Source organism: Micromys minutus, assembly GCF_963924665.1.
Source record: "Micromys minutus genome assembly, chromosome: 10".
NCBI lineage: Eukaryota > Metazoa > Chordata > Mammalia > Rodentia > Muridae > Micromys > Micromys minutus.
Window position 1 is genome coordinate 20,023,045 of NC_137979.1, and position 15,647 is coordinate 20,038,691.

The following is a 15,647-nucleotide window of genomic DNA, read 5'->3' on the forward strand; positions in this document are numbered from 1 at the left end:
ACAGAGCCAGGCAGTGACAGCTGGGGGCAGGGGCACTGTACATTCAGGCCTTGTTACAGCTGAGAAGATAGAAACACCAGGAAAGAGAAGCCAGCATGGAGTCCGGAGACCATACCCAACCCTTCCCCACCCAAGAAGTATGCCCCCTCCTGGATCCGGGGTCAGTGAACCCCAGTCTTGAGTCCAAAAAGGAAAGAACACTACCATGGGGCAGGGTAACCCTGGAATAATAGACGGGAGAGAACAAAACCAGGCTAAGTCCAAAAGAATCGGGTGGAAGGACCATGGGATACATTTGAGAAATGTCATGATTTTTCCCCTTGCATCCAAGGATTGGCATCGTGGACCAGCACTTTTCAGAGGTAACTCCATCCCAGCCACGCCCACCACTCTTTCTAAGGCAGGCCTGACTGTTCCCATGCCTGCCCGTGCTAAGCATGGGTGGGAGGGTGGGAATGGTCACGCTCCTCACTGCACTCTGCCTTTTGCTTCTCCAGGAACATGGGTCAGGCTTCAAGGCCAGAGCCTGGGAGAGGGCAGAAGCCCCAAGTTCTCTCAGTCAACAGAGGCTTGGAGAGGACATTTTTGGGGCCTACCCTCATTAGTCTCTGGCAGAGGCGGGGGCGAGACCTGAGAAGTCAGGTTCTTCTTGTATCTGCTACCCAAACTTGAAGGAGGCAAATCCTTTCTTTATTTCTCAAGGACAGTAAACTTGTGGATACCCGGGCTTGTTCCTCAGTGGGAGCTGGAAACTCCTGCGTTGCTCTGGGAGTAACATTCCTTAAGGGGCCTCTTCTTTGGAAAGTTGACCGTGGAACCCTAGTAGAAGGTGGGGCTTGAACCTTGTTGCCCATATCCTGGCCACTTGTGAATTGGCACCGCAAACCTGCATATTGCTGTCGCTTGGTCTGGGGAAGGCCACATGGCCTGTGACAAGTGGGGCTGTCTGGATGTTTGGGGACTTATCTGGCTTCAGTGTGAGGAGTGTGTGTGTGTGTGTGTGTGTGTGTGTGTGTGTGTGTGTGTGTGTGTACTCACAGTAAAATGATGTTTCGGAGGTTCTCAAAATCTCTTTGAACCTAATGATTCATTTTTATATGCTGAGACGCCCTGGCTACTAACTAAGGGGAAAACTTCAAGTCTGGCTCAAGCAGCTTGTCTAGCGTGGCCTCTTTGACATGTGTTCCCCTTGAAAGCCCCCAGAAACTGCTCAGGGTCCTCGAGGTCAGAGCAGGATGAACAGAGACAGTCTTACGGTGCAGACTCCTCATCTCGCCTTGGCCCAAGGGAATCTATAAACACCCTACAGTACAGCTCCCACCCTGTGATGCTGGAGAATCTCACCCAGCAAGACACTTGAGACAATGCCAGGCTATGAAGAAGGACACAGGAGACCAGAGAGCAAAGGAGTGGTCTGCAGCCACATAGCCCTTTGGGTAGAAATCCCAGCCTCAATGGCCCCCACTAACCCAGATGCCCCTGTGCAGGACAGTTGGGAGAATCCAGGCTCCTGTGGCTTCTCTGACACAGAAGAAACTAGTATTCTCGGGCCAGAGATTTCATGGATCCAGGGACTCGGTGACACACCCCAGGGGAGCCTTCCCCTCCCCCATCCCTGCTTACCATAGTCCTTCCTGCAGTATTTCTTCATGTTCATCTTCAGCTTTCCTTTGGAGGCCTTGCAATAGGAGTCACAGTCTGCAGGGGAGAACACAGATAGAAACTCATTAGGCCACTAAAGAATAGGCTGGTAGCCGAGTGGGCCACCTCCCTAGATACCCAGTGGTATCCATGGGTCAGGCCAAGCGGGTGGCCATTCAGGGCAGGCTGGCTTTCTAAAGAGGCCAGTGGGACAAAGGCCACCCCTCATCCCTCAGCCTGATGGAATATTTCAGCCTCCATGAGAGCCTCTGGGACCACTGTATCATGCCACCCAGGGTTTCTGAGCGCCACACCAATTCCTTCTGCCTTAAGATTCAACTGGAGCCTGATTAAAGCAGATAGAAGCCTCATTGTCACCCTGCTGTCGGAGTCTGTGTCAGGCGCTGGCTTTCATGGCATGAAGCCTCTGGCTGAGGTTAGGCCCCAACAAAAGAGGTCACAGGGGAAATTAGCAGCCCATGAAACATTTGAAAACCTCTTTGGTGTCCACTCCAGTGAAGTGTGCAAATAAAATGCCCACGAAAGGAGGTTAGCCCTAATGGGCCCCACTGCTGAGAGGCAGTGCTGCTGGCCACTGGCTGCTAGCCATACCTGCCGGCCACAGCTTCGAGGGTTCCAGGCCCCGAGAGAGCCAGGCATCAGTAGATGCAAAGTTTACATCTCTAGAAGTGGCCTTGTCATCTCCCCCAAATGCAGCCCCGAGGTTAAGACTCCAGCCTAATCCTGCCCTCTCCTGCCAGCAATTTCTGCCTATCAGAAACAAGATGATGGCATCTCTCCCGGAGGTCTGTAGGCCACCAGCCCTGCCTGCATCACCGTATATGCTGGATCTCCAGCAAGTCTTAGTCTTTCGGGTAACACTGTTCTTCCCACTGGGCAGGTAAGAAAACTGAGGCGCAAGTTAGGTAAGCTATCTACCTACCATGGTCGACATGGGGGAGAGAAGTGACATCTGTGAAAAGCAGGAAAGAAGGTACACTCCAGTACTGTGGCTGCCAGGGATTATTCAGTGGCCATCTCTCCAGACTTGCCTCTAGCCCCCCAGCATGCAGCTCTTCACTTGAGGCACTAGATGTTCTGACGATGCTTCCCTTAGCACAGCTCACCCTACATCAGGAGCCAAACTCCATAATTTGGGGCCAGCCCTCTTGGGGCCCAATTTCAGGAACCAGTTTCAAGAAATGGGAAAAAAAAAAAAATCATCGTCCTGTGGTGTGTCCCTCTGGGTCTACTTCAGGATAGCCCTGCCCGGGGACAGAGAGGCTACAGCCTCAGACTGTCCCGCCAGCTGAGCCAGTGGTTAGTGTCAGGAGCAGGGAGCTTCTGGAGTGCGAAGGTTAGACTATCCAGAGAGTGGGCTTTCCTGTGAAGCCCAAAGTGAAGACAGAAAAGAGTGCATCCCTTATACCGAAGTTCCTATCACCCATCATAGCTGCCCTTATGTGGGAGGAGCTATGCCTGGGGACGTCTGTGCCAAGCGGCTGTGCCGTCTCACAGGCAGCAGCCACTCTGAGGCTGAGTCCACTAGGTTTTTCCTATGTTCTGGTGTTTGTGAGCCGGCTAGTGGGTCTCCTGCGGTGCACTCTCCACTTGAGGTATCTAAAATGCAAGCGGAGCTGAATGACATCACCGCGGGGTCCACTTGCAGCCTGCTTGGAGTCTGCTTGGAGCTTTCGTGTATTTTGTAGGTGTGTTGTGTGTGTAAAGTTATTGGTCCAAGTGAGTGCTTTCATTTCCAATTGGGAAGGAATCACAGTACCCCAAGTCCTCCAAACAGGCTCGGTAAAACATACCCACTCAAGGACCCAGCAAGGCATACCCACTCAAGGACCCACATGGAGAAGACACTAGTGGCAGTGTCAGCTTTGTAGGAGGCAGACATGGTGCCCAACTTATAATACTGGAAAAACTGAGTTTGGAACTGTCCAAGGGAGCCCTATCCTTTAGGGTTGAAGGAAAACATTCAAACCCCAGGAACAAACCACCCCCAAACCTTCAGCATATTCATACCGTAGAAATAGCCTAAAGTTCTAGAGCCAAGTGTACACCCTGGACAGACATTATCCAAGAGTGGGCAGCGGCTACCATGGCCTGACATCACGGTGCTCTCAGAACCTGGTTGCCAGGGCTCAGCCATCTCTGTATATCTCACCATGGTATCACAACCAGCTCGCAGGAGGCCTTGGCACTGTCCTGTGGCTTGGTGAACGTCCTTTCCTCCTGTACCACGTATATTGTATAAATCTATGGTTCAGAATCTATGGTTCAGAAAATCTCACTGAGGCAGCCTGCGAGCCTAACTTCTGGTCCCCAGTGCCAGCCCTGCAGTAGAATTTCCTTGAGCTTCAAATACCAACCACTAAGGTCTGAAATCTGATCTGTCCATGGCATATCCTAACTTCCTTCACTGGGTGTCTGTCTGGATTCAGAATGCTCCTAATGGTTCCAGAATGTAAGAGCAGACAGATTCTGCACCCAGTGTCTGCGTCAGCAGAGGAAAGTCCAGACAAGTACTTAAGTCAAACTCAGAAGAAAAAATCAGTCTCCTCTGCAAAACACCCCTTACTCCTTCAGATTCCAGCTTAATACTGAGCTAGGAAAAGACACCAAGCCGGTTAGAGCTGTGTATATAACATGCAGGTAAACCGGCTGGGAGGGACGGCCTGAAAGAGCTTTCTCTGGACAAAGTGAATAACCTTCAGGACAGAGACGCAGAAAGAGCTCTTTGGCTGTCTATGGCCTCTGTGTTAGGTCTAGATCACTGAGGTCACTGGACAAGGGGTCCCTGGGTAAGGAAATTGCTGCTGGACCTGCTTCCTTCTCTACCACCACACACAGCTCCAGAGGCTGTATCCACATGGACAAATCTCAGCTGAAAGCCCAGCTCTGACTCCTACAACATGGTATCTACTTGGCAGCCGCGCACAGGGCCTCTCCTTGTTTTGTTCCAAACAGCTATAAAGAGAGTGAAAAAATGAAAATTCACACAAACGCCAAGAACGGAGCTGATAGATGACCCAATGCCGGAATCTGGGAGCAATCTCAATTAATTAAAGGCAGATGGTGGTGGCGGATGAAGCGAGGCCTATCCAGCTTTTACCTCCAGAAATGGCTCTTTGTCTGACGAACAGAAAGATCACAAGAGGAGGAGGAGGGGGAGGAAGAGGAGGAGGAGGAAGAGGGGGAGGAGGAGGAGATGACAGCAAGACAATGAGCAGAAAACAGACAGAAAGCATGGGCAGGGAGGGGAAGTTTAGGGGCGGCTGTAAGCCATTTGTAGTGACTCTCTGAACTTGGTATCTAAATCACGGATGCAGAGAATCAGAGAGTCAGGCAGTGGTAACGGAGAAGGCACCAACTCCACAGAGCAGAAGTCAAGGAAGGGCCAGGTAGTGAGGGAGTAGAGCCTTACCTGTCTGACATAGGGATCCAGTCATTAGGGCCATGCAGGGATCTGCAAAGGGCCAAGCCATAAACACATAGCGTCCATTAACCCTCACATCTACTTACCTCTCCCATAGCAGCTCAGCAGCAACCACCTGCAATGGGTATAACAGGCTCAAATATTTCTAAAAAGACCTGGCTTTTATGAAACTGGGGAAGTGGCAAGGCTGAACTCAAAGGCCATGGGATATAAGAGCTGGGGAAATAACGACTAGAGTAAGTCACAGTAGCACAGTTAAAAGTCATTTCTGAAGCAGCAAGGGAGGATGAGGCTGTAGAAAGCGATTCAGCATGGGGAATGTGCTGCAGAAACTCTCAGTATGCAGAGGGAAAGGATACAGATGTGAAAACCAGAGAGAATATGGATATAGCAGAGAGTAGAGAGTTGACACATGATCGTGCTTCAGCAGTGGCCAAACAGAAATGCAATCAAGGTTAGGTAGGACCCCTAAGCCCAAGACAGAACCACATGTGCAGAAGGAAAGGTTTTGATACACTCGTTTCAAAAGCAAGGGAAATAACTCACTGCCTAGATATATCTGTAATACACAGGGAATGACTATATATTTCATATGATAAGAAAACTAGACTACAGACTAAGGAATGGGCAGATGATCTCTGATTGATGTCTGAAGTGTCTTTAGGGAAAAATTTCCAACACAATAATTTTATACCTAGCTAGACAGTCTTCTCATACACACTGGCCAAATACACACACACACACACACACACACACACACACACACACACACATATACATACGTGCATACATACATACATATATACATACAAGAAGAACATTTTCAAGTGTATAGATAGAGCTCAGAAAATAATCCAATATTAGTTTTTCAGCCACCTATAAAATAATTTTTTTTTTTAAAAAAAGGGCTTTGAGAGAAGAGAGTTATGCTATAACACAATGTACCTTGATATCATTAAACATAAAAATTTGAAAGTTGGTTCTAAAACTTAAGGTAATATAAAAGCAGCATTAAGGTACTTACAAAGGAACATTAAGAATATCTGGTTATAAGAATTTAGTTGAAAATGTAGATCACATTAACAAAAAGCAGTAGAATAAGGCAGGAAATCAAACTGCTTAAATAAAAAATGTCAAGGATTTTACTTGATGCTTGACTCTGCCATATAAGATACTTCTTTTGAAATACCACAAAACAATAACTCAGAGAAAATAAAAAATATAAACAGGCATATTTTGATATAGTAAGATTATAAAAGAGAGGAGGGCAAGATGGCTCACATAAAATTTTTATGAAATTTTAAAGAAAAAAAAAAACACTACAACTATTTGATGATAAAATGGTAAAGGTAAAGTTAGGATCAGATGCTCCTGTTCCAATACTGATTTCACTATACTCAATTACTGTCTAAGAGGACAGAGACAGCTACTTACAATCAACTTAACTGCACATAGAATCACTTGGTGGGGTGGTGGTGGTGCTGGTAAGATACAGAGGCCATGCGTGCCTACCTTCTCAGTACCTACATTGACAGCTCACAACCACCTATAACTCCTGCTCTGGGAGATCTGACGCCCTCTTCTGGCATCACCTGGCATTGCACTCAAGTGCCACATGTGCACAGACACAGAGTCACACCTCTAAGAATGCATATGAGGGTATTTCCAGAGGAATGGCAGACTAGAGGAGACCCAACATGGATGTGTTATCACAGGCCAGCAGCCAGGGGCCCAGAGACAACAGAAGTAGGAAAGGAAAAGGTCAGCAAGTGGTCACTCCCTCTTCTGTGCTCCACAACCTAATACTCCCTGGACCATTTGCGTTGATGCACTGACCCCCGAGTTCCTGGGCCAAAATACACCCTTCCTCCTTTTAAGTTGTTTTGCAGGTATGTTGTAATAGTGACTAGAGGTAACATATACACAGGGATATAAGTGGAATTTAAAAAGACAATTTAAATAGCGACAAAAGCATTGTCTATCAGCAAATGCATACAAGCAAAAATGAATCCAAAAGTAGAAATCTTAATATCAGAAAAGGCAGAATTAAAAACAAACATGCTTAAAATACACACAATAAAGGAACCAAGTAAAATTAGTTTATGGGGCCAGTGAGATGGCTCAGAGGGTAAAAAAGATTGCGGCCAAGCCTGACAATCTGAGTTCAATCCCCAGAATTCACACAGTGGAAGGAGAGAATCAACTTCTGCAAGTTGTCCTCTGACCTCCACCCACACACCATGATACAGTACACCTACACAGAAACACACCATAAATAAATAAACAAATGTAAAAGCGTTTTAACTATTTTATGCATATAATATTTCACTGAAATATATTAAGGGAACAGAGAGATGCATAGGTAGAAAAATATTAAGTTAATTCCAAGAAGCTGAAATTGTACACGCTACTCTTCCTGACCATGCTATAATTAATAATGTTTGTTATGACGGAAGAAAGGATCAAAATAAGTAAGCCGTAGACTCAGCCCTAGAAACTTAGAAAAATGAATAAAACCAAATTTGGGGGGGAGGATTAATAACAGCAGAAGCAGAAAGGAGTAGAATGGGGTGGGGGGTAAAATTACACAAAGCTTGACTCTTTGAAATGCCTCCAAACAAACCTTAAAAAAAAAAAAAGACTAGACAAAACATTGTCATGTTTAATTATGAATAAAAGACAGAAAACAGACAGACTCGGAAGAATGAGGAAAGCGTGACCCAAAGAGATGTTGTGAATTAGAAGACTATTGTATGATGACTCCGGGCGAGAATCCTGGAATCTGGCTCAGACATATTTTCGGGAGAACTGAAATGACCAAACTGAATAGACAGACTTGAGACGTCTAGAACGAGTCAGGTTCAGAGACAGGGCCACAGGAGCCTGTGATGGTCACGGCCAGCTCATGCTACTTGACTTATTTAGAAATAGGAAAAGATAAGATATTATTAACCAACAGATTGTTTGAAAGCACTGAAATCAAACCATTTTACAATGTCAAGCAAACAAAACATTAGTTTCATACGTTTTAGCCTTAAAACAAAAACCACCAGACCCCAGCCTAGATGCAGAAGATCCTAGGGACCAGTGATTACCATCTGACCTCTCGAAACCCACCCGCTCTCCCCAGTGGTCCCCTTCACACGCCTGCTGACCCTGTGGCCCCCAGCTCAGTGTTCAGGTAAACACTGGCAGCTTTAAAGGGGCACCTGCTACAAGGTGCTCTGTCTGCTAGGCTCTCCTCCCCCACCAAAGACGAGGCCTGCCAGGCTTGGCCCCAGGTGCCACCTGGTCTCCACTTGGACATTCTCCGTCCGGGGAAGGGCTGCTGGGACCCAGAAGGGACCATCTGCCTGGCCTGGGACAGCTCATCCAGTCTGGCTGGCATCCTAGCCCCTCTTGGGAGCAGCCTACCTCCTTTTCATTCCTCCCACCTGCTCTCCTGACCAACCCATAGCTAAGAGCCAAGAGGTGCCCTGCAGGCTGAGCCCCTTCAGGCCTCTCCTGCGCCTTGGGTAGCTAGCCCCCCTGTTCTGCCTCCTGTACTTAGGTGCCAAAACCCTGCTGGGTCAGCCTGCTCACTGCTCCAGGCACATCTCCAAGCATATGGCAAGCAGAGCCTGGTGGCCTGTGGTAGGAGCCTGGGGTACCGCAGCTGGCACCTCCCCTCAGAGCAAGGCGGAGAGCTGGCAAAGGTCTCACTCTTAGAGCCCTGGCACACGCTTCAGCCATACCTCTGTCCCTGTTCCTGGGCTACTGCCGTTGGGAAGCTGTGGGTTGGGTAGCTAAGCGAGGAACATCCACTCAGTGTGGTCCACCACACTAGACAGAGAATCCTAAGGACTTGAGTGAGCTTTGGCTCCAATGGCTAGGTGCTGGGAACAGTTCTTGGCTCCCTCTGAACTAGAGGAAATGGCTCAAGAAAAGGGAGTACACTCAGCTGCCGTCTGTCTGTCTTAAGTGAAAGAAGACAAGCAGAACAAGTTTGTCTGACCCACAGCTGTAGGCTGCATGGACTCCGCCCAGGCCAGCAAACTCAACTTGAATGTGTTCAGCATCAAGGGTATCCAGGGTAAGCCAGGGGAGTTCACAACAGCTATCATGGGGGTAATGGGGAAGGAACTCCCACACGTGCAATTTTTGCTTGTAGTGAGAACTTTTGGTTTCTTGTAAAATACAATCGTATGGATATGGTTTTCTTTTAGTCCCAGGTATGGGATATGGGGAAGCTTCAGATTGTCCACAGCCTCCATGATTTCTTTTACTCTAGCAGAGGCATGACCTTTGCCAGCTGCAAATAGTTTACGCTTGGCTTTCTAGAGACTATAGAGAAGGTATAAATGCAAGAACCATGAGAAGAGCCCCAAGAGGGCCTGTGGCAGCTGCTGCTTTTCCTATTGCTGGATTGCTAGTTGGAGATACTCTAATGACAAAAATGAAACTTTCCCCAAGGATCTCTATTCCCCTGATCAGCAGGAAGTAAGCTAGCTATATCAGCACCCCCTTTCCTCTAACCTTCTTTCTCTCCTACCTAGTGTTGGGGGATTGGAAGGAATAAGGGTAAAGTTGGAGGGTAGATATAAGAACCCAATAAAGTAGCAAAAAATACACTACTCCTGCTCCTGGTCATTGGCTGCAGGTGGTTCCTTCCTGTCAGGTAAGACCACCTTCTCAGCCCTCTTACCACCAAGCACTGGTCCAAGCATCGAGCCAGTTTTCCAAAAGATTGAACTTCGCAACTCCTTAACCTCCATGCAACTCTCTAATGTGCACTGGTCTCACTTGCTGATCCTCCAGCTGTAACCTCCACCTTGGGTCATGGGGCTCCTAAAATGAAGCCACTTGTAGCAACAGACTAACATAGGACCTAGGTGTGATATGCTTTGCAACCTCTGTGACAATCCAGCTGAAGAAAGCCCTCAAATGTGGGGCTAGCAAGATGCTTAGTAGGTAAACAGCCCCTGCTGCCAAGGCTGATGGCCCGAATTCAATTCCTGGTATCCATATGGGAGAAGGAAAGCACAGCTTTGTTCTCTGACCTCCACAGAGACATGAAGGTCACCCTGGGGAGGCAGCACTGAGAACCACCAGTCTAGGAGAGTGTATTCCCAGACCAGACCCCAGCAGATGCAAAGACCCCAGAGCGAGGAGACCAGGGATGGCCATCCAAGCACCAAAGAAATTTTGTGTGGCGGGATCATAGCTGGTGTTTATATTCTTACTTAACTGCCTGATCGACATTTAAATTTTTACAGGATGCAATTCTAATATTAAAAAAAAAGAAAAAAGCCAGATGTGGTAGTGCATTCCGGTGATCCCAGCACTGTGGAGGGAGACACAGGCAGATCGCTTTGAATCTGAGACCAGCCTGGTCTACACAGTGAGTTCCAGTTTAGGCATGGCTACGTAGGGAGACCTTGTCTCAAAACAGAAAGGAAAAAAACAAAACACAAACAAACAAAACTAACCTTGACATCAGTAGCATAATCCCATAATCCCAGCAACTTGGGAGGCAGAGGGGCCACAAGTTCAAGGCCTGCCTTGACTACAGAACACTGCAAAAATCAAAACACCAAACCTGTCATTTCCCTGTAGGATGAATCTGTAACCCTCGCGAGTGGCTGGTGCCTTCCTATGTGAAGCTGGAGCCTTTCCCGGCTGCACAGTTGATTCCAAGAGATCAATCGAGTCTCATTAGCTAACCAAATACCCACGGAGGACATGACAATAACACGCTGTTGAGAGTGAGGACACTGTCATAGGCAGGCTGGCTGGGAAGAGCTTGCTACAGACATCTTAGAGACCTGAACAGTGTCAAGAGGCAGGGTCATCTGGGGAGGAGAGCATCGTGGACAGGTTGGCACGCACAAGGCCTTGAGGCAGGATCCAGCCCAGCATAGCCCACTGGGGTGTCCTGCAGAGAATGAGAAAGAAGAGGGCACAGGGCTCTCCTGTGAGGCCTCAGATGGCATGTGAGACTAAAGGCTTGCTCTCATTTCAAGACTAGTGCGAAGCCACCATGTGATCCAAACCTAGCCTGTCATCGGATCTTTAATCACAAGGAAACGGGTCTGGCTCTTTTTCCCTCTTAGGAGGGTCCTGGCCTAGCTAGACAACCTTTGAGTGTGATCTTTGCCCTAAACTGTACTTCCAATAGTCACTTGTTGCCAAAGCCTATTTCTTCCTTCAGGACAGTAGATAGGTATCCTGGAGGAGAAGGGCACCCAAGAACAAGGATTCACACCCTGCCTCATCACACACTGAACATGGGGAATCAGCTGGTACGTTACCCTGACCTGATACTCCCAGGAAGCCCTGCCCTCTCCTGACTCTTCCCCAGAAGTTGACACCATCTGACAGAACCCTTAATGTGCCAAGAGGGGCAGAGGCAGCTCCTAGAGAATACACACAACTGTGTAAGGTGCCCAGGACCTACTTTCCATAGAAAGCCATGAAATATAACCTTATCATACGCCAGGCAAGAATCCCTCAGGTTTGCCATAAACTCCTAAGTACCTAAGCTCCCTTCTTCCTAAAACCTGTGTTCCAAACAGTAACGGCCCCTCTTCCAGACTCCCCATATGGTTTACTATGCCAGGTACTCACTCCGGAGACCAAGGCTTTAAGGGGAAGGAAGCAACTGAGTTGGGGCTCTAGCAAAAAACCACTACGGTTAGTTAAAAGAATCCTACAAGCATGACTCCTGGTCTGTGGCCCTTGACCATTTTGAGCATCCACGTCCCCATCAGTGAACGGGGGTAGCAGCAGTGACAGTGTCAGCAACACATGGCGGGATTCAGGCAGGAATGACAGGGTGGAGGGCAAAGACAGACTGTTGGATGGAACCGTTGGACTAAAGGCAGCTCGGGGGCCCACCTGAAAGTATGGGGTAAACAACGTCTGTGGCTATGAGGCAACCAGTCATACAACTGGCCTTCCCAGGTTCAGCATCTATACCTGTATCTACCGTGTCTTTCCCTTTGGGACTCAAATGAGCCCATCCCTACTCCTGTGCTGGGCAGCCTTCCACCCAGCTCAGCAGAGAACCTTCTTTGTTCTTAGCATGCACTTCCCAGTCTGGAATGGTCTGTTCCTAGAAAGCAGACCTTAGTGCCCCAGAACTTGGCATGGGGTTCATTACCAACAATCCTTGGGGCCCCAGGGAAGTATAAAATAAGCTAGCTGCAGTGAGCAAGCCAGTCCAGACAAGCAGAGCTACTAACATGGGTTCCACGATACTGATGGCAGCTGGCTGCTCAGAAGGTACCTGGCTGGTTCTTCAGCGCTGTGAGTGCTCTGATCATGATGTGTGCACACTGGCACTGAGATGGAGGTGAGAGAGGATGCCCAGAAGTCGGGAGGCACAGGCCATCACCTAGAAAGACCGCCTCTAGCCTCTGTACTGGGGCGCTGCAGTGTCTTTAAGGTGTGGTGTGCTGGGGTGGGGGAGGGGAGCAGGTGACCTCAGAAGGTAACTGGCCACTTCCGTCTTAGGTGATGTGGACCCCTCCGGGAATGGGATGTTGGGGAGACTGCGAAGGAGCTGACAGCCTGGATGGTGGAAAGGCTACCAAGCATAAGACACTGGTACCAGGGCCCCCACACAACTGTGTGTCCTTAAACACGGTACTGTGCCTCTAAGCTCCGGGTTCCTGACTTAGGTTGATGGGGCTGTGACTGTCATCTTTTACAGCCCTGGTAGGATGAGGCTTGACATGTAGTCAGCACCAGGATCGTGGAAGTCCTGATGATTCTTACCCTACTGTAGAGACCCTCGAGAGAAAGCACACTTTACTGTATTTCTGTCACATCTAACTTCCGTTTGAGCCCGAAGACATGTCTCACTCAAATATGTCCTTGACTCTGAGTTATGGCTGACCTCTGCTTGTCCCCCCCTCCCCCCGTCTTTAGAGGATTGGTTTTCCCATGGCACACCCCACACTGCAATGAAAGGACTGTCAGTTTATCTGTCTGCTGTCTCTGTTCCTGTCTGAAGTCAGAGGCCGTGTGCTGGGGTCCCCAGGACCAGGATACTCAACAGGCTCTCAGCAGATATTTGCTTAAGAAGCCAAGCTGCCACTGCGTGTGGTAGGCCAAGACCCTAGGTCCTGCTTGCCTTAGTCCAAGGGCGGAAGTCACTAGGCTCAGTATCAGAACCCACAGGAAGCAGCCAGTCTGGGTCAGCATAGAAAAGTAAAGGCTGGAAACAAGATTCCAAAGTGTGGAAAAAGGCAATTTGGGAAACACCGCAGTACATAAAAAGTGAGGCTTGGCACATACGGAGCTTTGCCTGAGGAGGAGGGTGGGAGCCGATAAATCTTCCCTCTCCTGGGAGCTTGGATGGGCTTTGGTGTTTTATTTGGACTTTAATAACACGGATCCAAAATCCACCACCTTCTCATGAAAATATATTTGCAGATTTTAAATACCAGCCCTTGGACTCGGCAGGGCAACTCTCACTCCAAAGATGGGAGGTCTGTGCAGGGAAAGTCTCTAGGGATGAGCAGCCCCAGTCCGGGCTACTTAGGCTCAAAGCCCATTGGCTTCAGTCTTTCCTAACATACTGGAACCCCCCAAGGGGAAAGACAGAGGTATGCTGAGCTTAAGGAAGTGGTGCAGCCAGGCCCTTCTGCTGTGGTTGAGGGTAGAGTTAGGGTAGCCCCAGGCCTCTCCCTGTAAGTTCTGTGGCCTGACTGGGGGGTGGGGTTCCAGGCTAGAAGAGGTCAGGGGCTGTACTGACCACAGGAGGGAGCAGCCCCTCTTTCTCCCTTGGAACAAGAGGGTGCAAATGAGTTCTCAGCATGCTCTTTCTTCTTGCTGAACAAGATGGATTGGAAAACAAATTGGCTCAAATAAAGCATGTAATTAGATTAGAGCCTCTTGCCCAGAGCCTCTGGGGTTGCAAAACACCATCCTGACTGGAGAAAGGACACCTTGGCTGGCTAAACCAGCTCCCAGACATCCAGGATTTTCTCTTGACCCTCTGCTGTCCTCCTGCAGGTCCCCAGCCAATGCCAATTATGCAAAGGAGATGGCATGAAGGCCACCCCAGGCCTTAGGGTTGCCCTGCACCCCACCTGCAGATACTGCCTCAGCCTTGGAGGGCAATGGGACCCAATCCAGGTAGTAGGAACACCTGGATGTGGTAGGCAAAACCAGGATGGCAAATCCCTGCAACTTGCTCTTTGTGTGACCTGTACCACCAAGAAGTAGAAGAACCGGTATGGACTGTCCTGACCATCTCTCATGAGGAGACAGAGGCCAGAAAAGCTCTGTCAGCCACCCCGTGGAACTGAGGCAGATCTCTCTGTCCAAAGAAACGGACACCCTGAGTGTCCCTGTCCAGTGCAGAGGCTGCCCATTCTTAAGGGACCTGAGAAGAACCCTCATGTGGCTGCTGTCATATCACTCATCCCTTCTGTCACACCCTTCCCTAAATACTGCCTTCTCTGTGTATGCCGTCCCTGCCCTTCTGACCACCAGCCATGCCTCTGGGAAATCAAGCCACACTCACAGCTGTAATCGAAGCGTTGTCAAACTCAGGGAGGGAACCCCCCCCCCCCCGCCCCGCCAAACTATTTCTAAAATCCTCTATCAAAATGACAGATGACTTCTGGGCCCAGGGCTGAAAGAGAGCTCAGGCAGGAAAAAAAGAAAATGACAGAAAGGAAGAATCAGGGAAGAAAGACAAGATACTTGGGGTTTCCTGGTTGAAAGGCTTAGGATAAATAACATATCCCCAGGAAATGAAATGAGGGGTGGCAGGGGAAATGCAGGTGATAATAGGTGTCATCCAGACCACGCCCCTCATAGACCTCATCCGGTACGCAGAGCAGCATCTGGGACCTGGAACTCAAACTTGATGTTTAGGGGGTAAGCAGACATATTGTTGCCGTAGTGACCATTCTGTAACTTCCTGCTGGCTGCTGGGATGAACACAGGGCACAGAGCACACTCTGGCAGAGTTAAAGGAGCTCTTGTGATCTTGGGATACCAGCCTGTCCTCGCTTTCCTGTTGCCTCTGGCGCAAGCTGAAGTTTACAACTGGTCCGAGGGTAGGCTAGGATTGTTCCTGGCTGAGCCTCCCCTGACTTCTGCAACCCTCTGGAGGGTCTTAAGTCCACCTTCTGGAACAGCTTACAGCAACCCATGCACTGAACCAACAGGAGAGCCCTCCAGGCTTCTGTAGGAAGAGCCAACTCCTCTCTGCTTCTGATACCACTGATTCAGACTCAGTGTGACCCCCAAACACCCAGCTCTTCAGTTAGAACCCCCGGAGTGTCTGTCTAGGCTCACCCACCCAGCTTCCTGTCCCTCAGCTGTTTCTGTGAGGATGGAGCAAAGCCCTCCCTCCTCTTTACTTGGTGGCTGGCTGGCTTTCCTGGTGGGAAAGAGCCTCGGATTCCTTGGAAAGTCTGACTGGAAGCCAGCGCACTCTGGGAGCCACTCAGCCATTTTTTTCTCGGTTCTCTGGGAAGGAGCAGTGGAAGGTGAAAGCTTTCTAAGAGGCGGAGCTGCGACCCACAAGGGAAGCCCCTCAGGTCATCATAATCTCATGATG

At 49.1% G+C, this 15,647-nt stretch overlaps 1 protein-coding gene across 1 annotated transcript in view; it reads right to left on the bottom strand.

Annotated features, from left to right (window-relative positions):
• NTN1 (netrin 1) overlaps window positions 1-15,647 on the bottom strand; it is a 174,063-nt gene that overhangs the window by 15,070 nt on the left and 143,346 nt on the right. The window contains exon 6 of the mRNA XM_080924252.1: window positions 1,624-1,698. Coding sequence (XP_080780378.1) covers window positions 1,624-1,698 — 75 coding nt within the window. The remainder of the gene's footprint in view (window positions 1-1,623; window positions 1,699-15,647) is intronic.